This window comes from Hydra vulgaris, chromosome 06, assembly GCF_038396675.1.
Source record: "Hydra vulgaris chromosome 06, alternate assembly HydraT2T_AEP".
NCBI classification, from domain to species: domain Eukaryota; kingdom Metazoa; phylum Cnidaria; class Hydrozoa; order Anthoathecata; family Hydridae; genus Hydra; species Hydra vulgaris.
Window position 1 is genome coordinate 44670001 of NC_088925.1, and position 26453 is coordinate 44696453.

A 26453-nucleotide genomic window follows, 5' to 3' on the forward strand; every position below is an offset into this window, starting at 1 on the left:
GAATCTCGATTTTTGAACTTAAGTCTAGTAACTTTGATGCGGTCATAAATATAGTATTAAAGTTTTCTTCATTCTTTTGTCTTTTATTTAATATATTTATGGTATGTGTAAGAATCGTTTTGGCATATTCTTTATCCAATAATTTTTTTTGAAGAGCCTCACTTCAGAGGACTGTGGTATTTAACACATTGGCTTATGAACAAAGTGTTATTACAAATAAGGGCTCAGATATTGCATTTTTTAGCAATGTTTAGTAGTTGAAGAATCCTGTTCATTCAACTGAGATATCAAATCAAGTGTTTCTACTATATATTTATTAAACAAGAGCTAAAACTTAACATGCCGTTTAATTCATTTCGTTTCGCATAAGCTTGTAAGCATTCCTTTATTTATATATTTAAGAACATTACTTCTTTCATTGTGTCAATTGTGTTTCTTACAGCTCGCACAGATGAACATTTGGAAATTGATAAGTTTAAGCATGGTTGTAACATGGACTTTTTATTGCATTTGGTAGGATCTTCTGTAATTTTGTGACTTTGCAACTGTGTTTGCTAGCAATTCTCCAGTTGATACAGGTTCATAAGTAAAATCAGAATAATTTTTTGTATGGCAGATTACGAAACCAATAAAATCTTCATGGATTTCACAGGTATTAGCATCAATATATCTTAATACGACTGTCATTTAAGAACTATGACTGGTATCCATTGTTTTATCAAATATTACACTATAAAATTTTCCTTTAAAAATTCTTGTTTTAATTAAGGCCTGAATTTGTTGAGCACATGGTTAAATTATTTCATTTTAGAATTGCAATTATTTAAATGGTTTTTTAAAACATTGTCCCCAGTGCTTACTTGAAAGTGAAGCAATACCCGAAGATTGCCATTATTAATTACTGAAGAGTTTTGATTTATTTCAGAGATCTGCCCATCATCGTGATGACCTCGCAGAGCAATATTCTGTCAACCAAGAAATATTATAGATTCAATTATAGGTTTTAATCGTTCTTGATTTTCTTTAGCCTGTTTAAGTTTCCCTTTGTTAACTAAATTATGTATATCTGTAAACAGTCATTCATATGTTATGATGAAATCTCATGCTGCCAGCATAACAACTTTGTGATATTCATTGCAATCATGTAACTGTAAGTCTTCATCTTTACCTAAAAGCTTTGAATAACTTTTAAAAGGTAAAGTAACTAGCTTGAGTAAAAGCACTTGACTGTGTATTCCCCAACCTTTGCAAAAAGAAAGCAATACTTACAAAAAATTTCATAAAGGCATTCTAAAATCATTATCCACGAAAATTTATGTATATGTTTTCGGACAAAAAGCAATTAACATTCTTACCCTTCTTTAAATGCACAGAATATGGGTATTTATAATTTAGACCAAAAAAACCAATTGCATTTCAATATTCGGTATTTATCTTGTTTAGTTACCTGATGTGTTAAAAATGCCCCAATGTCTATAGGCAAATAACTATAATCTTTTGCCGTGGGTATTGAAACTTTTTTATCAATTTCTGCATTAGTTTTACTTGTAAAATTAGCAGCTTCCATACCAAGTCCAGGTTCTGGAGAAAAAGGACTAAGTTTCATTGTAATTTGATTATTTTCACCCCTGCCGATGCACTAAAATGCACTATTAAATTGTTCGGATTATGATACCGAAGATAAAGGTAAAACAGTAGGACCAGGATGGTCCTGTTTTGGTAGAATTCTAATTCTTTTAACAAAATAGTCATCTAAAGAGCTTGTCCTCTTTACCCTGTTGGTCATTGCAGCTAATAAAAATAATATCACTTAAAATAGTAAAAATCATTTGTCATTTATTTATTTAAAAAAGTAATAAACACACTTTTGTTTTCTAAATAAGAAACTAACTCATAAGAAATTCATTCAGTTGCTATTTAAAAAAAAATTCTTCCTATCTTGTTTAAATACAACTTGAAGTTTATATAAGAGTAATATAAATTGAAGTGTTACAACTTCAATTGTTGAAAAATAAATACTTTTTTATTGAAATTTTAATTACCAAAAACAGCATCACATAGATAAATTATACAACAAATTAAAATTTTTTTTTTTTTTTTCGAAAGTTTTCAAAAACAGTTTTAAAAATTTTTAAAAATAAAACGATAGTAATTTTATTGTTTTTATTGTTATTTAATTATATAATAAAAATATTTAGAAACTTTTGTTGTTTTTCTTCGATATCGTAAAAATGTTAAAAATTCGATAATGGATCTTTAGTTTTGCAAAAACAAAACAAAAAATGTAAATAGTTAGCTGCAGAATAATTTTTTTTTATTTTTTTATTTTTTTTTAAATTTATCTGTAATATTTTGAAGTTTTACATTTCTTAGGGATGGGGGGGGGGTAGTTATTCCTCCCCTTTTACCCCTCCCCTCCTTTATATCTGCCACTGATAAATGGTACTTAAAAACTTAAATCTTTGTCACAAAAAAAATGCTGGTAAAGTAATTAACTCAAGTTTTTTTTGCAACAATATTTTTTATTTGTAATATTTATTTTTTTTAATTTACTTATTAAAAATAAAAATCATTTTTATTTGCAAACTTTTTTTTCATTATTTCAGAAGTAATGAAAAAAAATTAACCTATTTTAATTCCATTTATACAAATGTTAAGAATTTAATATTAATTTCATTATTTAATACTAAAAAACAAAAAAAAACAAAAAATTGTAACAAAATAGACATTCCACAATATGTACAATTACAAGATAACACTTCTAGATTTTTTTTTCTTAATTAGTAAATTAAACTTGTTTTGCTGTAATTTATTTTATTACAGTAGTTTAAAAAAGTTAATGTCTGTAAATAAAATAAAGATATTTTTATGGCATCAAAATCACAAAGTAATTTGCTAAGCCATTTTTGTTTAAAACAAGGCCTGTATATGAAGAGCCTGTTTGCAAAACTTGCAAAGTCAGAGTAAACTGATTTTGAGAAAACAAGGAAAAACTAAACTGCTCTTAGTTGCGCATCAACAAAAATTGATAGTTGTCCATTTTTAGGACCAAAAAATTTTTAATGGGTTTAATATTTGAATAGATGATTGATTTCAGTATATAAAATGTGGAGATGGAATTAACTCAAAATTTTGATTTTTTGACTGCTCAATTTTGTACTTCTCATATATATATATATATATATATATATATATATATATATATATATATATATATATATATATATATATATATATATATATATATATATATATATATATATATATATATGTATATATATATATATATGTATATATATATGTATATATATATATATATATGTATATATATATATATATATATATATATATATATATATATATATATATATATATATATATATATTAATAAATGTGGGTTTAGTAATGCATAAAATGTCAACAATATTGTACTGAAATAGTCATCAATAAAAATAATTATATAGAATAAACAATTTGAAGCAATATGGCAGTTAACTATTCTGACAACTCAAAAAAGAAGCGAAAAAGAAATCCAGATGAAGAAGTTGAAGTAGACATTGAGGTAGGAGTACAAAAAGATAATTTTCAAAATTCAAAATAGAATTTGAGGAATGTTTTTATTTAGTTATATATGTTTATTTATATATATATATATATATATATATATATATATATATATATATATATATATATATATATATATATTATATTTATGTATGTATACAGGGGCTATTATAGACCGTTTTCGACAGCGTCAACCATATTGGGGTGCTACCAAAATTAAAAATTGAGGACTTTTTTTTTTTTTATGTTTTTTTCAAAAAAAAATGCCTTTATTCAACAATATTTCTTCTAAATTTCTCTGGGACGAGGGGGTACTATCACTCAAATTTTTTTCCTAGAATAGCCCCTAATATATATACATAACTGATAATGTAAAACTATACATATAGTTTGTGGTTGCCTAATAGAAATTTATTTTTGTGACAAAATTTGGATAGGGGTGTCTCGGATAACATTTATTCATTATATGACTAGGCATTAAATAACCAGATATTTAAAAATTACATGGCATAATATAATTAAAATCCTAAAATATATATTTCATTATGACAAAATATTACCTTAAATATGATATAAAAAAATAAACTAATATGATATATTAAAATATGATATTAAAATAAACCTTAAAAATGGCGAGTTTTGTTTAGAAGCTTTTCAAAATAAATGATAGCTGTGATTTCACAGCAATATGCATTCCATGTGGAAAGCAGATAAGCAGGGGATGTAATAAATCTGGTCAGAAGTCAATTGTAAATTGTATGAAGACGAAAGAATATTAATATTAATTCTTCTTCAGCTGCACAAGGAAGTTCAAAATGTATTGAATTCTGATCAAATCTTCTTTTTAAAAGCTGCTTGAGGAGTTGATGTTTTTTTTGATCACTAGATAGTAAAAAAAATAATGATGTGTGAAAAATATTTGAAACATGAATAGAAATCTTCACTGCTAAAAGAGTTAGCACTCAAGTTACTAACACCACTTGCATTCTCTGTATTTTCGGAAGAGTGTTTTCATTATTTATTAAAAAAGTGATCAAGGCTATAATTATTAATTTTCCATGTTAAATGAGTGATAAACTGATGTATTTATTGCGCATATATAATTTAAGTAGTATTTTAATAATAATAACAATATTGTTCTAAATTTTTATAAAATGCAACGATGCTCTCAAATTATATATGGAAACTAAAGAACAATTCATAGAAATACCTGAGTTAACTTGGTCTATCTTAAAAAGATCCCCTGCTTACATCAACACAACAAAAAAATGTTTACTTGGTTTATACGAAAAAAAAATTATTTTACTTTATAAAAATACTAAAGAGCTACTGAATAAAAAAATTTTGAAATTCCAAATTCAAAAACTTGATGAATAATAGTTTTCAGAGCATGCAAGAACATATTGCAACTTTGCTGAATGATGAGTCAAGCAAGAATGAGTTTTTATTGATGGAACTAGAGATTAATTAATATTTTGCATTGCCATTTAGCTGTGAAAGGCCTACTACAATTTCTATAAAATTATAAACCATTACATAAACCATTGCATACTTCCAAAGAAGCCAATGAATGCTGCTTTTCCACTCATTAAGAAACTGTTCATCGGGTAGCAGCGCTACCCAAGTATTTTGCAGTTCAGTGGTAGTAATAATGTTAAATGTTTTACAATGGTGTTCCACAATTTGTAACACTCTCTATTTTTGTGCCTCATCTTAGGCTATGTTGTAAAACCCACTGATCAACTAAAGGACACAGAAAAATCGAATCAATTCCAGTTGTTTCAAAGAATGCACCAGATATACGTATTTCAGAAACTGTGGATGGGATCTCTGTCAGCAGGTGTGATCCTCAGTTGCCTGCTATGCCAATGATAAGCAACTGTTTCTCATTACATGACAACTGTGTAGAGAATATGGCAAGAGTTGCCATTTCTGGACATCAGTACCAAGAATGGTATGTTAGCCACTTCATCACAATGTTGCGGATCTCTATTTCATCATACTGCCTCAGCAGGTCAAGATCTTCATATCATTTATTGTGCTTCTACTGCAGAATTGCATGTAAACCACGCCTGAAGGTAAACCAAAATAACAAATCTGTTAAATCTAAAGCAGAAATCAACTTACGCCCTTTCAATTTGATTTGCTTTTCATTTGACTGTGTGCAGCAGTTTAATTTACATTGTGTACAGTGCTTTGCCATCCATCTGGCATGGTGCAGTGCACTAGGTCTCCTCACTGTCTCTAGGTAAGCCAACCTTGTATGCTGCTAATTGCAAGAATCCAAGGTAATCATCACATGGATGCTTCTCTGTAAGCTGTTGCATAATGAATGTTCTTAAGTTGCTTGAAACATCAGTTAGTGGTGTTTGCCCTAATTGTGGTTTGTATGTGACAATTTTATCCCCCTTCTCTCAGAATCGCTTACAAATGAGAATTTCAGGACCTGTTGATGGCCCAAAGCAGACAGTGAAGACATCTGATAGTTAAATTTCATACATGTGGTGTCTGCATGCTAGCTACAAGAGGTTATGCCCAACTTCCACTTTAAGTAGTCACATGCAACATTCTGCTGGCTAGTATTGCTTGTGGTTGTGTTAAAGCACATGCCAATCACCAGTGAATCACAATTTCAGGACTTGAGCTAATGGATAACAGTTAGTGATGCATCATTCCAGATCCGGAGAGTAATGTTGGAACTCCAAGAAGTTTAGTTAAGCCATCCACTGGTAATGTCACTAATACTGGCAGACACTCTACTAAGCCAATATCACTGCCATCTGTAACAGGAATCAACATGCCATCCCAATGCACAACAAACTTCATAGCAATAAAGCTATCCTTTTCAGGCAGCTCACAGAGTTGTTGCAGATTGCAATGTAAACTGCTTTTATACAATGGCAAAGATACTGAACAGTCAACTGCTGCATTTAGCATCAGCTGTTTATAAACACTTTGTGCACTGTCACTAATGGAATACTTTAAAGAAGGTTGGTAGTGAATAAAATTTTGCTTAACATTATGTCCTGAGTGCAGGCAAGCACGACTTAACTGTTCCAGTGGTTGCTCAATTAAAAACACTAGATCAGTATTTCTATTCACAAACTGCTGAGTCATTGTGAAAAACTCAATTAGTACTAACTAGGTAATACTACATTTACACAGTGGCATTAGGACTTCGACATAAAAGCAGGTAGCTAAGTAGTTATAAAAATTCAGTTGGTTGTCAGCTAGAAACATTAACAGGAAATAGAAATACTAGCATGACAGGAAATAGAAATGCTGATATGAGCTTGTGCAAAACCAATAAATAAGTTAGTACCATTAATTTGTGCAACCTGCCAAAATACAACGTACCCTTATAGCTTAGTATACAGAAACATCAAATAAACCATGGTAATGCACTTGTTATAAGCAGTTAGCATAGGTAGTGCACAAAATTCAGTCTTAAACAGTTTTTTAAATATTTATCCTCAAAAGGTGATTTAAGTAAGCACCTGTCTTGTAGTATGAATAAAAACTGCATGCTATGCACTATAAAATAATGCAGAACATGGAACTTCTGGTTTTGGTTTAGTATTTCAGTGTTAAAATTTTTAATTTTGTTACCATATTTTCAATTTTAGAACGCTTTAAGGGACCCCTAAAAAATTAAGGACTTAGAAAATTAGGAAGTTGATTTTTTTTGGACACCCTACTATACAGGGACGAATACCAGATTTGTAGAGGTAGAGAATGGAATCAGGAGTAAGATGATGATGAGTACGATAAAGAAAAGCAACCTTAGCAGGTGCTAACTTTGTAATCAATATATGGTTTCTATGAGAGGTTATTTATAATCAGAGAAAACCTAAAGAAGAGACTCAGTGAGAGAGTTGGCATTCATTAATACAGGAATGTTGACAAAGCTCAGTTATTTGTTTTCAATAAATAACTGAGTTTTATTGGAGTTAAAATCCATAAACCTCTGCAAGCCTAAACTGTTACAGAAGAAAGATTAGATTCAAGATCGGGTGTCTGCTTTTAGCGATCAAAAAAAGAAGACTTTTTGTCAAGGTAAGATGATAAAGTTGAGTCAACAAATAAACCCACTTTAAATGTAATGTTGTCAGGAAGATCATTAATGAAGACAAGAAACAATTCAGGACTAAGGATATCAAAAGGAGTCACTAAGTTAACTATCTGAGTAAGAGATAAAGAAATACAAAAGTTATTTGCTTTAGACCCAGCAAGGTCAGTGGTGTCAGAGTCAAGCTGTGATAAGCATTCAGCGTGATAAGCAATAAAGTCTTCATAAAAACAATATAAAGGGAGAAAGAGGGCTTAGTTAATTAGATTGGCAATTACATCTAAAAGAGTTCAGTCTTGAGAAGAAGGAGAACAAAAAGAACAAAGAGAAAGGTGTTAAAGCTTAGCAGAAGCACATTAAAAAATGGTTATAAGATTCAAACCTGATTTGTTGACAAATAGGTAAATTTATACATAAATATATGTCTAAACCACACATGTGACTATTGGAATCTTTTCAAATCAAAGGATAGTACCATCATTACTGAGATCTGAAGAAGAGACTTCAAACTTTTATAAAGAGCAACCAAGTCTGGTGCATTTTGCAAAGGATAAGATTCAACTGATGGAAATTCAAAGACCATGAATATTTGCTATAGATATTGAAACAGTTAAGGTGGTATTTAATATTTTGGTTACTTTAAAAAAGTCATAACTTAAAGCTCCTTATCTCACCTTATCAATGCATAGCAAAAACATTAACCAGGCTTGGTCGGGAAGCGGGAGCGATCGCTCTCGAATACTGACCACGGAAATAATATTTAGTTGCAAAAAACTGGCCAGGTTTTTTAGTCGTTTTGAGAAACAAAAAATTTTTGTTTTACGGACATACATGGAAACATACATAAACTTGAATGTTCTCAAAACATCTGCGGAAGAATAAAAAGCTAACACTAAAATCCCGCAAAATTTGCAAACAAAGTTATTCTATTGGTTCAAAAAATATGCTGACTAAGCAAAATAAAGTTCTAGAGTTTTTAGTTTTCATAGGAGGTTTTCCACAAGGCAGTAGCAGTATGCAGTTAACATCTGTCCAATATAAGTATTTTTATCAAGACACTATCTCTAGCCTTTACTCAACTAAGAGCCCCTAATTAATGGATTTTTTGGTCAGAGTTTTATTTTCCTAGCTTTTATATAAAAAAACGAACCCTAAAATACAGCAAGACATGGGGAAGGTAGTACGGGGTGCATGATGACAGTAGCAGAGTGATAGTAATGATCTTGAACCTGACCTGATCTGGATAGATAAAAAACCAAACTTAATTGAAAAGCTATAGTTATTTAAAAATAAAGGCAAACATAATATCTAAAAAAAGTAATTCATTTGCATTATCTATAACTATATACAATATCAATATATGATATAGTTATATTGATATAGTTATATAAATGTTTTTGTTTTTTCGTTTTCAATATTTGAATAATTTTTTGTTTATTTATTTATTTATTTATTTTTGAAGGATGAAGTTAAAAAAAGTAAACTTAATCAAATTGATGAGGTTTGTTGAAAACTTTTTTTTAATAACTGTCTTATTTGTTTTTAATACATTTTTAGTAAAATGTGCTTTAAACATTTTGTAATTATGAATAAACTCTTTCTTTGCAATATGTTAAAAAATTATAAGGAATAGTCTTTAAGTTATTTTTTGATTTTATTAGGTTTCCTTATAATTATAACATTAACCTCTTAAAAAAATTTATTTATTTTCTTTTATCTCTATAATTAAAAACAATGTCTATTTGATATAAGATAAAATATTCAATGCCCTCCTTTAATAGAATTATATATTTTTGATTCAAATCAAATAAAGTTAACAAAAAAAACAAAAACAGACTGTTTGTTTGCTATATGATTTGTTGAATGATTTATTGATTGGTTGTAATGCTGTCTGCATTTAAATGGTTGCTTGTTAGGCTAACTGAAAGGATGTGTTCACTAAAAACTTTAGTGAACGTTATTTTTATAAACAGTTTTTCAAATTAAATCAATATGGTAAGTGTTTTTATTTTTAACCAATGGCAAGCTAGAGTTTAAGCAGTGTAGTTAGGTTTTATTTGGGTAGTTGGTTTGGTTGTCCAAACTAGTGATTTTGTGTCAAAATTGGCCTGAATACATCACTGAAAGAAGAAATTAAAAATATTCTTTAACGTTCTTTATATTTATATTGTATGTGCCTAAACCCTAATTCTCAGTCAATATTTTTACTTAAACACTTATAGATTTTAGTGTGATATTTTCAGTTACATTTCATGTTGATCTAAATCCACAGTAGTATATATACTATAAGTTTGTTTTTGTTGCTTGTTTTTAGTTTTTTTTTAATTGATCAAGTATTTAAAATACTTAATAGTATTTAAATTGAAAGCATTAAAAAAGTTTTTTGTCTTGTGGTTTCTTTTGAAGTTACAGTATTGTTGATCTTTGTTTTTTTTTGCATATTGTGTTGTAAAAAACTTTAAATGTGGCTATCACATGCAATGTAATATTAAAAGTTGTTGCTCTTGTGCTGAGGCATTGATTTTAAGATTTTATATAATTTTATATAAAGTAATGCATGTATTATTGCATTTTATATAAAGTAATGCATGTATTATTGCATGTCGTTGGCTTAAAATGTTTGTCTTTTTGCAAAATATATTCTAAATATACTTGTTTTTAATTACAAAAACTAGTTTTATGCCATTTTTTACAAAACAAAAATAACAAATGCTATGCATATACTAGATTTGTAATTGAGTTTAAATAATACACAACAGCTCTGTCAAAAATGTTTATAACTTTTAAGAAAATATTTTAATGTCAACTAAACAATTTCTCTCAGCCTGTGTGATGGTTTGCTAGATCAATACCGCAATATTCTGTTTGCAGTGGTCGGCCACCTGGCATGGTTAAGTTATTTAGGATTTTGACTAGCCAAACCAGATGGACAATGACCTGTAGAGACTACTGTGCGAATACCAAATAAATTTTTTGGGTCAGAACTAAGAGATTTTTTGTCTTTTTTTGAAATAATGACACTGACAAAAACATAATTACCTACTGATATGGTACTACAAAATTTAATTTCTCTACTGATAAGTCCAGACCATATGTTAGGTCTTGATATAGGCCCATCAAGCTTTTGAATTAGATGCTGTAGAGGCAGTTCATTAGCATTATTTGAAAGATAAATAAATGTGAAAGAATAAATGAGTCATTTTTTTATTGGTTTTTTAATTATTTTTATTTATTAATTTATTTTTATTTTGTTTACAACATGTTGCTATTTCAAAATAAATATTTTATTTTTCCCATTAAACTTAAAATAAGTTTTAAAAATGACAAAAGAAGAAGGCATAAGAAAAAAATTATGCACAAATATTTAGAAAATTGGAGTATAAGCTATAGCAATAGCAAAAAAGTTGCATGTAAATCCCTTCACCATTGGTCTGTTATTCAACATTTTTCTCAAACAACGTTGATCAAATGTAAATCTGGTGGTGGAAGAAAAAAAGGTTTTCAAGATATAAAACTGGCTAGAAAACTAGTTAACAGTTTAAAGATTCACTCAAGCATCTCAATTAGGGAACGTGCAAAAGGCGTGAATTTTCTCATAGTTTTGTTGCAAAAGTTTGAAATAAACATGGTCTTCATTCTTTCAAATTTGATCTTTTTTTGGAAAAGTTTTTTTGGTCATTTTCTGGTAAAGTATATGATAAAAAGCAATTGAAAAAAATCTTTTTTACCAAATTAAATCACATGATAGTAGACATGTTCTGACCCGACTCAGCTTAAAGTCTTTAAGAACTTATAGTAAATGAAAGTAAATATAGTAAATTATAGTATTATAGTAAATAGGCGATGAAATTTTGTAAACAAAATGATATGAGAGTTGTGTCTAAAAGAGCAAATCCTTTAAACTGAGAATCATTGAGAAGTACTGGGCAATTATAGAGCAAAAAAATTAAAAAAACAAAAAAAAATTATGTAGAAACGTTTTTCAAAGATTTGAAAGTTTCTTTTTAAAGATTTGAAAATGTCATCAAAAAGCATCAAATAGTTTTGATTTTGTGCAAGCTAATGGGAACCACCAAAGCAAAAGTTTGAAATTATATTAGATGCCTACAGAAATAATTAAAAGTATATTTTTGAAATATTTTATCTTCTTATATCAAAGTATTAAAAAAATTACTTTGTTCTAATTAAAAATTGATAAAAACCTTTTTTAGAAGTTTTTCTACTTTCACATTTATTTCGCGTACACGCTTTAGTTCTAATTTGAATAAAGCAATAGCACCATTTAAAATCCATGTTTCATCACAACCCATGGCAACTAATAAAAGCTAATACTTGTTTTAATGCTGTATCCATGCCCTAATAGTCACTACATGCTCCAGATACTTTAACTCGTGTTGTATTTTTTCTTCCATCAAAATATAAACCTTCTAACATTTGAGTATTTTTGTGGTCTAGATAGTGCATTTTAAGCAATATTTTGGCAAATTTTGCCATAACCTTAGTAGTTTTAATATCGAGACCTTCCATTTTAATAATCTACCTAAATCTCTGGTTGCTGAGAAAATCAAGTTTTCTCATTAGTACCTTTCTTACTTTTTACAGTTTTTAGAAAAAATCAAGATGCTTACATGCTGCAACGTCAAAGTATTTTTTGCATGTTTTCTAAATGTTATTATTTTGGACTTTAAAAAAATTTTACAATAGATTTAGAAGACACAGTAGGAATCAATGTTTTTCTTTTCAAATCTTTGGTTTCATGCATTAGATTTTAAGATATTTCTTTCAAGGATTATTGCTTTCCACTCTTATTTTCTACATTGAGGAAAGATAACTTATCATGGCATGTTTGTATTTTGGCAAAACATTTTGACCAGTTTCAAATATAGGACTAGTCAACTTTGTTGTTTTAATTGCAGCAGAAGACAATTTTCCCATTAAAATTTTAAATTATATTAATAATAAACAGGAAAAGTAAATCAGAACTAATAAATTATAAGCTCTGCTTTTTCTGCTATTTATCGAAGTATTTAGTAAATAAATGATCTGATCATAGGCAACAAAAGCAGTTGCAGTAAATAATATTGCTAGAAGTTGTGGCAAATATTACTGATAGAAGTGACACTCCATAGCCGCAACTAAAGAAATTAGGATTTTCCTAAAAATTAGACATTTTTAACTGTCATTGTTTAATATTTAAAATCCTTTACAAATCTAATATATGCATAGAATTTTTTTATTTTTTTTAGATAACAGAAAACATGTTTTTGTAATAAAATAAAATAAAAAACCCAGGCGCCACAATTACCACTTTTTCTTAGAAAAAGAAAAAAATTGAAAATTATCTTTTTTAGAAAAAGAAAAAAGTTGAAAATTATCTTTTTGAAAGAGCGTCACACACCCCTTTACACTGCCTCTACCTATACGCATACATTTATAATACATACATACATACATGTTTAATACCTGAGTTTAAGAAACTAACTGTAATGGATATTGTGAAGTTAGATCAAACCATCTACAAGTTTAAAAGGTTTTAAATTGTTGATAGGAAAATTGTTAACTAAGTCAATTTATAGTTGAATTATTAAGTAATTAACGCTCGACTATAGTTACTCTTGCATGCTAAATACAAGGGGGGGGGGGATAAATAGGGGTGTAGGAAGTTTAGTTCAAATATCATAAAAAGAGAAAGTTCTTAATAAAAAAAAAAAAGAGGGGGTGGAAATTTATTACAGAACACGCATAAAACAATTTAATTCCAGTGTGGCTAGCAGTAAAGTTAACAGCACTTTTTTTAATCGCTGTTTTATTATAATTTCAATAGGATTGAATATGCTAACATATATTTTATGGTGAGGAATAAACCAAAATCTGGTTTTTGCGAGTTCAAGATTCACACGATTTTTTATTGTTTTACGGTTTTTAGTCTGATTTACACTGACTTTATTTTTAGTTTTGAAAGTTTCTTTGATGATAACAACTAAAAATTAATAAACAGGGATGGGTCTTAATAAAAATCGGGTGGGTGTTAAGATTTTTCAAAAATTTTTAAATACCCTCCTGTGTATTTAGCATACAAGAGTAATAATCTAAGAAATCTACCTTTAGAACACGCAATAACTTGAGTTATGTTTATTTTTACAACTCTTTGTTCTAATTTCTTTGGTTGCAGTTTGTTGGTTAGATGTTTTAGAGTAAAAAGGTTCAAAATAATACTGATATATCCTCATTAAAGGGTTTTCTCCCCCAGAGCGAGGCTCGCTAAAGTCTGTGATTATGTCATATACATTTTATTTTTCCCTCTAAAAAGTTCTTATCTTTTTCTTAAAGCATTTTTCTCTTGAGAAAATTTCTTTTGTAAACTCTTTTTTTCTCAGAAAACTATTTATTCTAAATGTGTGCCACTCACAGAAAGCACAAATATCCTTCAAAGTTGCATGTCATCATTAAAGTATTACTGTAACCATCCAAAATGAGATTTAAGGAGGATTGATATTATTTTTATAAATAAAACGGTTTTCTCTAACTAAATGAAATCTGAGAACGGTATTAATCTAATTTTATTCATTTTACTGCATTGAACTTTGTTTAGGCTGCTAAGGGTTCAGACTGGATATGTACTACTCATAATCTAGTTAATGTTGATATTGATATTCCTGATGAGCTTCTTAGTGATATGACTTATAAACAGTTTAACAAACATGTACGATCTAAGGTACAGGAATCCAACCCTAAAGCTTCTGGACTCCACATTACTTCATTGGTTGGTGCAAAGTGGCGTGAGTTTAAAGAGCTGTATGGAATAGAATTTAGAAGTGATACACCTGATATAGAGCGTTTAAAAGGAACTTTTTTGGGAAGTCCTTTATCAGAGCCAGAATTAAAAGAGAGCCATGTAATATTTTTCTTCTTTTTTTTGTTGACAACAAAATGCCATTGTAAAAAAAGATTTATTAAAGTAAAACAAAAAAAATTATTGACAAAAACAAAATTAAAATGAATGGAGGGCATTAAATAATTTTCTAACTTTTGAAACTTTTTTAAACAAGTAAAAACAAGAGAAATTCTAACATTATTTAGAAAATAACTACTTTTTCCATAAAGGATGGGACATTGTCTTCATTAACAGGCTTCCAAAGTTCTTATATCATTTACTCTCTACTAATGTTAATAAAAATCATTTAGTATAAATTATATAACATTGAGTAAATTAGAGTTTAGTTTTGATATTGTTTGATTTCTTGTAGCCCGGTTCCCCTTATAGTAACTTGGAAAGTGATGAAGAATATTTAGAAGACGAATCTTCCAATGATTTAAAATTGAAAGTTTTTAAAAGAGGGAACAAAGTATTTAGGGTAGTTTTTTTTTTTTTTAAATCACTTTGCATAATTATTATTACCACTACCGCATTAAAAAAAAAAATTTTTTGCCACTTTTTTATGATCGGCAGTCATTTATTTATCAACTTTATATAGCCTACATACAAAAGTTATTTGTTTTCAAATATATAAATTAGTACTTATAAACTTCCACAATGCTTCAATATAGCTACCGCAATGCTTCTACTCCTTTATGCATCCACTATATGTTTAAATTGATCTAAAATATGTTATAGTCAAGTAATATTCAAGGCATGTTTTTGCAAGTAGATAAAAAAATTTCCTCCTAACATTTTGTTTTCGTCAATTTTTTTTTTTCTTTGAAACAATGGCACTATGGCAATTGATACATTAATTTGTTTTGGTAACCATTTCAAATATAAGTCAATTAATGTAAAACACCATTTTTATTATTAAAAAATTTTTTTTTGAGTCTTTAAAAAAAAAAAATCAGTTGATAAAAAAATTGAATCAACTTCTTTTGTTTATATAACTATTAAAAGACTTTTTAGACCATATCAAAAAAACAGACCAAATTATAATGGATACCAAAATATTCATTGTCACTGCAATTCTAAACTATTATTATTGTTGTTGTTGTTGTTATTATATATGCATAAAATTTCAATAATACCTAATTTATTATAATTTATGATAGGCTGGTGATCGTAAAACTTCTAGACAAGTAAAAAAAACAGCTAGACAAGGTATTGTCAATTTAGATGAAATAAATCTTGATGAGGTAACCCGGGCTGAACAAGAAGAAGAAACTGAAAAAAAAAAGCATAAAAAAAGAACAGGACCAAGAATAAAAAATACAAAAGATAAAAAAGAAAAGAAAAAAGCTCAAAAAGTTGCAGGGATAGTTAAAAAATCTTCTTCAATCAAAAAAGGTTATAACATATTTTATTTTTATTTAGTTTTTAAGTTATTATTTCCTTAAAACAGGAACCATTTACATGTAATACATAAATAGCATAAACATTTACATGTAACAAGCCTTCCCAGGAAGCATGTGTGGTCGCACAGTTTGTTCATTCATGCTTAAAGTAATTTTTTTAGACTTGACCACATTTTTATATAGTAAGCGTTTTAAGAATTTACAGCAAAATAAAGCTATAAAAAGCTAAAGAAAATAAAACACTCAAAGAAAATAACCGAATACTAAACGAAATAGAAAATCTAAATAAAATAAGCTAAAAAAAATGGAATATTAAAAAAAGTTGTCAAAAAAATAATATACCGAAATATTTTATAGTTTTTGTTTTCTTATTTTTACAGCATTTATTATTTTCCACTACCAAAAATGATACAAGTCGAGGAAAAAAGTAGATAAGAATATAATGAAAATAAAAATGTTTTTTGATTGATACAATTTTTTTGCGACTTATATCAGTCAGTATATTAAGGAAATTTTTAAATATGTTTTTCAAATGTTTTTGCTAAACTTGCTAAAAGGTGAGAAAACTAATTGCTGTTTATTTGTAAAAGAAATTTTTTTTTTTTTTAAACAAGTTTTTTGTGTAAAAAAATAAAGTCATAAACACTAATACTTAAATATAAATTATTTGGTTGTTTTCAATACTCCCATTTAAATAGTCTACACTTTTGTAGGATTATCCAAGTTGTGCATTTAAACCCAATAGTTTATTTCTTGATGAACTATTGTTATTGACAATGCTCTAAAAGCTTGTGGGCTAGTGCATTGTTACTTTACTGAATTTAACAAAATGTTTAGGAGCTTATTTAAAACTCATTTTTTAAGTTTTTAAATACATTTTTTTAAACATAGCAATTGTTATGTTCATTATCTATAGTAATTTGTATTAACATTGGACATTGTAAAAGAAACAATTTCAGACATGCATCAAATGCGGTAAATACATTTATTAAAGAAACCATGTTATTCTTTTATTTAACTTATTCCGTCATTACAAAAATTATATATTGATTTTACAAAAATAATATATTTTATAAATAAATAACAATTTATTTTCTTATTTTCCTATTATATAAGTATTGAGAGAAAAACGTCAAATTTAGCAAATACATTTTTAAAAACAAAAAAAGGCGTACAGAACGATTAAACGTACAAAACAAATAAAATGTTTTTAATTATATGGACTGATAAAAATCGTTAATAAATTGCATATTAAAACTTACAATTGTTGTTAAATCATTATAAAAGATATTTTTTTAACAACTCTAAAAAAAAAAATTTTTTTAAATTTTATAAAAAAAAATTATTATTTTAATTTAATTTTTTTAATTAATTTTTCTAGTTTATTTAATTAAACTTGATATTTTGTTACAATTGTGTTTCCTTTTTTTAAAAAAGTTACTTTAAACATGGATGAACAAAGCGTGCAACACTTGTTCATCCACGTTTGCACGTGCAACGTGCAAAGCATGCTTTCCAGGAAGTCTTGTGTAATACATAAATAACATAAACATTTACATGTAATACGTAAATAACATAAACATTTACATGTAATACATAAAATAACAGGAAAAATAAAAATGGTAATAGTCTTCTCCATTTGAAATTTAATGCCACCGCACGAAAAAGTGCTGGCCAGGTCTTTTTTAAGTTAGCCTGCGCGGTATAAAAAGTTCATTTTTTTCTGCTATTTAAATTAAAACAAAAATAGTGAAAAGAATGCTTTAAATAAATACTAGATAAAATAATTTAAAAGAAAAACTATTGAACAAAAAAAATTTTTGTTGCAATTTAAAATAAAACGCTATATTTTTTTGCCAAGCGCTTTTTTATGCCGTCACCAAAGTTTTTGCGGGCATGTGGGCAAGCGCAAAAAGAATTCAGCGTGAAAGCGCTGGCTAAACAGAGAGGACTGGTAATAGTTAAATTTACAATTTATAGTTAATATAAAGTAATCATATAAGGTAAATCCGACAGAAAGAATGATGTAATGTATGATGCAACTAGTAGCGTTAGCTAAAAGACAGTTAACTGGAAGCAAAAGTTGTCTTTGAATATACTTTGCCTCCTTTAATTTTCCTTAAAATTTTTTTTTCTTAAAATTTAATTTTTTTTTTATATAGATATTAAAAGTTATTGTTGATACAAAATATTTGAATCTAAATTAGTTCTATTCTAGAATCTAAAAAAAAGTTTCATCAATAAATCATTTAATGATTAATTGATATCAATTTAATTAGCTAAATTTGGCTTTATCATGTTTAATGACTTTTATAAAATGTATTCACATTTTCAAGGCTATTTATTAACAGTCTTTTTACAGCCTTTTTATTTCCCTATTTTCTGATCTTTTTTAAAAAGGGCTCTTCATAGAGCATTGAGTTATTGAGAATTATTTGTAAATATGCAATTCTTTTTAAAAAAATGAACCTATATTGAATTTTGTTAATAGTATTTTAGTTATATATACTTTTTATGTATTAGCTGTTAAAGGTGAGACTCTTCCAGAGCCTATCCACAATTCAGTGTGTGATGTGTGTGGTGAAGGAGGAGATATTTTATTGTGCGATACTTGTACTTGTGTTTGGCATTTAACTTGTTTGGATCCACCTCTTGATGAAGTTCCTGAAGGAGATTGGAGTTGCCCCAAGTGTGAGGTAATTATCAAGTTGCTTAAGGTTCAAGCTATATATGTGTGTGTTTGAGTGTGTGTGTGTGTGTGTGTGTGTGTGTGTGTGTGTGTGTGTGTGTGTGTGTGTGTGTGTGTGTGTGTGTGTGTGTGTGTGGCAATTTAAGAGCAGATCACAGATATTGTTCAAATATATGAATGTTCATTTAATAAATGCCACATAAATGAAATTAAATGATATTTTTTGTTATATAAATTTTTTATTTCAAGAATTTTTAAATTAATAAAAATTTTAATTTAAATGGTGAGGACAATTTCAATCAATTGAATTAAAATAAAAAGAACATATAAATTTCACAAGGGACATTCAAATTTTTTGGCTCCATTAAAATCAACATATTTTTGAAATTTCTTACTACTCAATTAAACACATTCAAATATTTTTATAAATTAGAGTAACCAGGTATTTTTTTACGTAGGAAAAACTTATATAAATTTATTATATTTAATATAATATTTCTTGATTGCTTTGCAATTGAGTGAAATATAGGGGATAGCAAAACTAAGAAAAATTTGCTTTAAAGTGCTGTTAAGAAAATTATTGTTGCATGAGCTTGTTTCTCCACCCAGCGGCCTTTTTTGTCAGTATTCCTATTTTGGAGTTTAAATGGAGTTTTGGAGATTAAAGAGTTGAATGAGCGTTGTAACCACATGGTCCTCTAGTCCTTGTGGAGTTTAATATCATTGAATATATATATGTATATATGCACACTAAAATTAAAGAAATAGATTTTACGTATAAAATATGTCAATTATTTGTTAAATTAAAGATATATAAAAAAATTATATTTTACCATTTTTATGCTTTGTTTTTTTGTTACAATCTGGTATTCAGTATTGGGCTTAATACCAATTAGTGACCGAATATTCGACTAGTCACTAAATATTTGCGGCATCTCTAGTTATAATGATTTATAATAATTTTAATAATTTAAAATAATTTAAAATAATTTATATATATATATATATATATATATATATATATATATATATATATATATATATATATATATAGTTTTTTCATATAATTATTTGAAGGATGAGTTGAGTGGTCCTGTTGAGGAAGATGAAGACGATGAAAACTTTCATGGTGATTATTGCAAAATATGTAGAGATGGTGGAGAGTTGTTGTGTTGTGATTTTTGTCCTGGTACATACCATATGCGTTGTGTAAAACCACAGCTTATTACTGTTCCTGAAGGAGAATGGAAATGTCCTTTATGCAAAGTAGATAAACTGCCTGGAAAAGTTGAGCGGATTTTGTTTTGGAAGTTCTTAACTCATACACCTACAAGTAAAATTTTGTTTTAATAAAAATAAAATGTTATAACTTTTTTTTAATAAAAAGATTGCTTAAAAGTTAAAAAATGTTAATAAATAAATTTGCTAAATATAAGTAGTTTGTTGCAAAACATATCGTATAGTATTGTATTAAGTTGTTGTTGTTGTTGCTGTTTTTTATCCTCCAGTTTATAACTAAATTTTCAAGAATATTAAATGTTTACAAAAATCTTTGAATAATGTTGGATGGATATTGCTATTGTTAAAAATTGAACAAACAAAAAAATAAGACTCAAAATAAAAAATAGTGTTTCATTTTTTAGAAGAAGAAATTGCTGCTGGTGCCAAAGATGAACAATATAAAGTCAGAAAATTCTTTGTCAAATATGCAAATATGTCATATTGGAATTGTCATTGGATTGATGAGTTGCAGGTTTAATTAAAAATAGTTTTAAAAAGTTGATGTTTTTTATAAATTTTGCATTATATAATTTTATTTTTTTATAAATTTTGCAAGTTGTTGAGATAAAGGATTCATTGAAAATTTAATTAACTTGTAGTTATTATTAGTTAATTAGCAGCCGTTATCAGTTGACTGATAGTTTCTGGTAGTTGCGGTTGGTTACTGGTAATTGTTATTGGTTACTGGTAGTAAACGCATAGTTAGTACATTATCAACTTTACTTTTTTACAAAACTTAATTATTTCCAGTTTAAAGGTCTGTGGTAGGGTTAAATCATTTTCAGTTCATACAAAACTTAAATAAAATTCAAAGTTATAGTTAAAAGTTGATTGTTTTTATAAAGGTTAGAACATGTCTGAATCTTCTTTTGCCAAAATAAACCAGTAGAAGTTTTTTTGTTTTGGTTAAACAAGTTAATGTTAAGACTTTATTAGCATGAAGCTAAATTTTCACTTGTATATTATTTAGTCTTAATAGTGCTCACATTATATCATAAAAAACAAGTCCATTTTTAAATTGAACAGCTATCGAGGTAGATACATTTTCATAGTATCTACCTCTATAGCTGCATTCTTGACTTGCATTCTTTTAATTATTTAGCTTAATAGTTAAACTTTATTTAAATATATTATTTAAAGGCAATTTAAAGCAATTAACCAGCAAAAGTATATAAAATATTTAAGATGTTTATTTGAACAGTTATAATTTTAATCAAAAATTAAAAAAAATCTAAAACATTATTGTAATACATTGTATATTACTATATTAGTATTATTATATCATTAGTACTACAATATACTATGTTAGTATATATTAACATATTATTATATTAGTATTATATGTAATATATAGTAATCTATTATATATATTATAAGTTTTTCATTTTTAGCTTGAGAAATATCATATATCCTTATTTCGATTTTTTTGTCGCAAAAATGATATGAATGACCCTCCAATGACAGAAGAGGGAACTGTTGAGGAGGGTGAAGACGTCAATGTTGATGAGGTTGAACATAAGCGAAATCTTGATGGCAGATTTTTTCAATATGGAATTAAACCTGAATGGTTGCAAATACACAGAATATTATGGCACAAGTAAACATATTAAACTTAAATTATAAAAAATATTATATTAAAAAAGATTGCTTTGAAGACTCTTCATGTAATCAGGTTGAATTAATTTATGAGGGATTATGAGAGAATTGCTAAATAAATTTCTTAAGAAATCCTCTCTTGTATAGAGAGTAGTTAATTTCTTGAGAAGGCTTTATAAACTAATTTCATTTTTGTGTCTAGAGAAGTCAAGAAAAAAATCCAGTATCTTGTGAAATGGAGAGAGCTTGGCTATGAAATGAGCACATGGGAGTTTAAAGATGATGAATGCAATAAAGATATTGAGTATTTTATAATTAAATTTTTATTTTAATTTATTATTTATTATTATTTAGATTTATATTATTATTTTATCTCTATTTGAGGTCAAATTTTTTTAAATTTATATTATTTAGTTGTTGATTATTTTTATATCATTGACTTTTTTTTATGTTTTTTTAATTTTAAGTTAAATTTTAATTTTTTAGTGATTTTGACAAGTATATAGAGATATACAACAACTTAAGGTATATTTATTTGATAGAACACAAACGTTAAAAAAATAGATGCTTTTTATTTTAAATATATATATTTATATCAAAGTGCTTTTCGTTTTATATTTAGAGCTCAATACAAGAAGAAGTTGAAGAAAAAAGATAAAGTTAAGTCAAGTAAAAAAAGAGAAGGCTGGGTACAGTAAAAAATATTTTTCATGATTAGTATAATTCTATTATCAGCTTGTGTATATGTATTTACAGTGGTGATCACAGAAATAGCACACCTAACAGTTTTTTTCATTAGAGTTAGTATAGTTTCTTTCTTTATTAGGAAAATTTAAAAACATATTGAATAATTTCGATTTATTGCCTTAATAGGATTTATTAGCTCAATCAATAGGATAAAAAATCATTTTTAATGGAAGTATAACTATAATAATTGAAAAGTTTACTAAATACAACAAAAATTAGTGATCATAGAAATTTTTAGATAAGTAGTTGAATAGTTCCCTCTTCTGTCAAATCTATATCGATATGAAAAAGATTTTGAAATAAGTTCCTCTATTCCATGCTGCTGTTTATCCATGTACTCATTTCATAGCCAAGCTCTCTCCATTTCACAAGATACTGGATTTTTTTCTTGACTTCTCTAGACACAAAAAGCACCTAAACATGTGATCCCCTAATGATCATAGAATCACCCTAGTGATCACCCTAGTGATCACCCTAGTGATCACCCTAGTGATCATAGAAATTGCACATCAAACAAAAAAATACTGCTGTATTTTATATATGATTAATACCAGTTATTTTAGCTATGTATAAAAATGCCATTACATCAATTAAAATAAAACAGTGACAAATTTTAAGCAAAGGTTGGTATGCATTTAATTGAAAAGTTTACTAAATACAACAAAAAGCACCTAAACGTGTGATCCCCTAGTGATCATAGAATCGCCCTAGTGATCACCATAGTGATCATAGAAATTTCACAGCAAACAAAAAAAGCACTGCTGTATAAAAGTTTAAATCAAAATATTAAAACTAACATTTATATTTTGTTGATGGTAGCGCATCTTGATGGCATACTGATAACAAGCCTTGACATTGTTGCGCAGTTGTGGCATCCCAGGGTTTTTGAATTTCCCCCTAAAAACGATGAAAATTATATGTTTGCTTAGCTCATAAAGCCACTCCAACATTGTTCCATAAGTTCTTGATCTGATTCAGATCAGAACTTTGGGGTGACCATACTAGAACATTTTTTTAATTTCCCTCAAGCCCAAGTTTTACAGACTCACAGTATGCTTTAGGTCATTGTCATGCATTAAAATCCAGGTAACGGGTAGGTTATCATCAGCATACAGCTCCATTACATTTTGTAACATATCTTTGTATTTGTATTAATTTAAATCTCCATTAATTTTGACTAGTGGACCGATACCATGCCAGGACATAGCACCCCAAACTTTAATATTATCCTCACTGTGCTTCACCGTCTTTAGAGTATACAAAAGGTTGTTTTCTTGCTTCATAGGATGCCTATGAAGGCCTGATGACTTTCCATTAGACTGGAAGCAATTAAACTTGGATTTATCAGAGCAATTTTTGTTTTGCCCCATGTTCAGTTACTACAAGAAAGTTAAATGTACATTAAAAACAATATTTACAATGCCTTGTTACAGTACTCACTTATGTGTTTTATTGAAAAAAAAATTTAAAATAAATGAAATACTCCACTAGTGCTATTTTTTTGAGCACTTTGGCATAATGAAATTTAACAATAAAAGTTTTTTTGTCACATTGTCGTATTTCCTAACAAAAATTGCAAGTTCCAACTTGTAAATTATTATAAGAATTGCATTACAATTAAATATGTAGAAATGCTATAAAATGCAATTAAAAGAAAATATTATGGGCCATGCTATTTCAATGATCATTACTGTATAAACAAATATGTACCTAAAACAAAATTCCTTTAGTTTTGGTTTTGGTATATATTAAGATATTAATACTTTTATATAGATTAATACATTGCATATGCATTAGGGTGTGTTGATTTTTTTTTTTTCAACTTCAAAAACAACAAGGTTACTTTTGGTGAAGAATTTCATGGAGATTCCGAATCTGCAAAATCTTTTAAAAAATAATGTCTTGCTGGGTGGGTCAGCGTTGTTTTGAACGGAAAAATGACTAAAATGTGACTAATTAACAGGGCAAAACAATAATTAAAAAAGAAAATTTTTTCTCAAATTTTTGATTAACTTAATAATTGTTATGTTGAGTTTTAAGAAAATTGATTATTTGGTTCATAAAGTCATAAAAATAAACAGAGAAAAGGAGTTTTTGTGAAGGGTATTTTTACAATTTTTTTACAAAAATCAGACACTTTTTTCATATTTCAGACAAATAATGTTACGGTAAAGTGTATTTTTTTTTCCTGTTTTTATCAAGGTTTAAAAGTAATTGGAGTTCATTTTTGCGGGGATTTATGGGAATCTGAAAAAATAAATAAAATTAAAATATGTCTTGTTGGGGGAAACACTTAGTTTTCAACGAAAAAATGTCTAAAATATGAATAATTAAAGAGAAAAAATTATAAATCAAAAAAAAAAAAAACAGTTTTTAATTATTTGATAAATTCAATATAAACTATGTTGAACTTTATGAAAATTAATAATATTTTGCTAAAAAGTCAAAAAAAATAAACACATAATGGGAGCTTTTGTGAAGGTTACTTTTAGAAAAATTAGTCGATTTTTTCATATTTTAGACAGTGAATGTTATTGTAGGGTGCGCTTTCTTTTCTAAACAGTATATTATATACATTTTATAATATGTATTATTTAATAATCTTTATTAAAATTTAGATATAATTACAGGCCTTGTTACGAGATTTCGCTGCGTAACGAAAACGCGTATCATATTTCTAAGTAACTCAACTCAGCAAATATATTTTGTATTGTTAGAAGTTATATTGCGTCACTAGCGTCTTTTCAAGTACCGCATTGTAATTAAAGTTATTTTATTAACGCGTTAAAAATCATATAAACAGTTTTTTTTTTCCTTACTATAACAAAAGTTACAAATAAAATCTAAGTTCCTATTTGAAAAATCATTTTTATTATTTTTTTCAAATATGAACTGAAAATTTTTTTGAAAAAAATATTTTTTTTATAAAATGTAATTTATTTGTTTATTTTCTTATAATTTTACAGTTGGTTTTTGATTATTTTATTAACTGTTAATAAATTTTTTCTTATTTATTTTGTGAACTCTTTTTAATAATGTTTTTAAACAATAAAGAGTTTTTTTTTATTATTTACCAGTTAGCGATAACATATTCGTAATCATAATTTATTTTCATAAATTAAACGAACATCATTAAAACTTTGCGTTATTGAATTAACAATAAACATAATATCTTATTAATAAAATATTTACATCAAAATAAATCGTGCATTTTTTAAACTATTATGACAAAAAATAATTTTTATATTTAAAATGAATTTATATATTTAATTTCTTAAGATAAAATGTTATTTTCTTTAACTAATTTTTAACAACAACAAAAAAATTATTAAACAAACTGTTTCTTTAACAAAAAATCTATTAGTTTACAATTGCGGTTAAATGCTTTTACTTACGACTTTATTTCTTCTGAATAAACGTCACGTAAACGATATCAAAAGATAACATAAATATTCTAAAAGATAAAAGTTTTTGCATAACGCAAAACTGCTGAATGTCCAGGCAAATGGCCTTTTCCAAGGCAAAAAGCAAGCTGCGTAATGCAGACCTGTAATTAACAATTTATAGTTTATAAGTTTTATATAAAATTTCCAACTACGTTATATTTAGCATCGTTTGTGCTCATAAAACATCTATTGATTTCTTGTGCTCTTATATATCCTACTTGCTTCTCATGGAAATATGTTTTTGCACAAGCTTCTGTAACTTATATTAAACATTATAAACAATTTAGTCATTAAAAATTTTTTAATAAGTTATTATATTCTTGTAATTGTATAAAAAAGAAACCTGCTTATCACAACGTTCAATGGATTGGGAATGGCATGGCCAATCTGAAACAACCATAGGCTTGTGAAAATATTTTCTGACTTCATGGGTTGTGAGGCTTGTGGTAAGTAGAGGTTTGTATATTGAATCTTTCCACTCGATTAGATTGGTCAATTTATCAGCATCAGTATTTATGCATGGGAATTTGCAAATTCTTACTGAAACTCTCCGAACTGAGTATTATCATCTCCTTCCTCTCTAGCACCTTTTGCACTCCTTTCATTCCTCTTCATCTTTGGAACACAAAAGAGTCTGCATAATGTATTCACTAAATGCAACCATGCAGATCTCTTTACAGTTTTATTCTATTGCATAACTTCTGTTTGAAGTTAAAAAAAAAAATAATTAACACACCCTAATATGTATTGTGATAGAGATAAAAATTTAAGAAGTTTATAT

The 26453-nt window shown here is 27.2% G+C and overlaps 1 protein-coding gene across 12 annotated transcripts in view; it reads left to right on the forward strand.

Annotated features, from left to right (window-relative positions):
- LOC100209244 (chromodomain-helicase-DNA-binding protein 3) overlaps positions 1 to 26453 on the forward strand; it is a 48270-nt gene that overhangs the window by 3467 nt on the left and 18350 nt on the right. For 2 of the 12 annotated variants that reach the window (XM_065800247.1, XM_065800249.1), the window contains exons 2-12: positions 3465 to 3562; positions 9096 to 9134; positions 14881 to 14988; positions 15671 to 15905; positions 18437 to 18609; positions 19680 to 19935; positions 20246 to 20355; positions 21275 to 21480; positions 21682 to 21783; positions 21966 to 22004; positions 22102 to 22168. In XM_065800247.1, coding sequence (XP_065656319.1) covers positions 3485 to 3562; positions 9096 to 9134; positions 14881 to 14988; positions 15671 to 15905; positions 18437 to 18609; positions 19680 to 19935; positions 20246 to 20355; positions 21275 to 21480; positions 21682 to 21783; positions 21966 to 22004; positions 22102 to 22168 — 1413 coding nt within the window. In that variant the 5' untranslated portion in view covers positions 3465 to 3484. Of the gene's footprint in view, positions 1 to 3392; positions 3563 to 9095; positions 9135 to 14225; positions 14529 to 14880; positions 14989 to 15670; positions 15906 to 18436; positions 18610 to 19679; positions 19936 to 20245; positions 20356 to 21274; positions 21481 to 21681; positions 21784 to 21965; positions 22005 to 22101; positions 22169 to 26453 lie in introns of those variants that run through there. The other 10 variants (XM_065800243.1, XM_065800245.1, XM_065800242.1 and 7 more) reach the window with 5 other exon arrangements.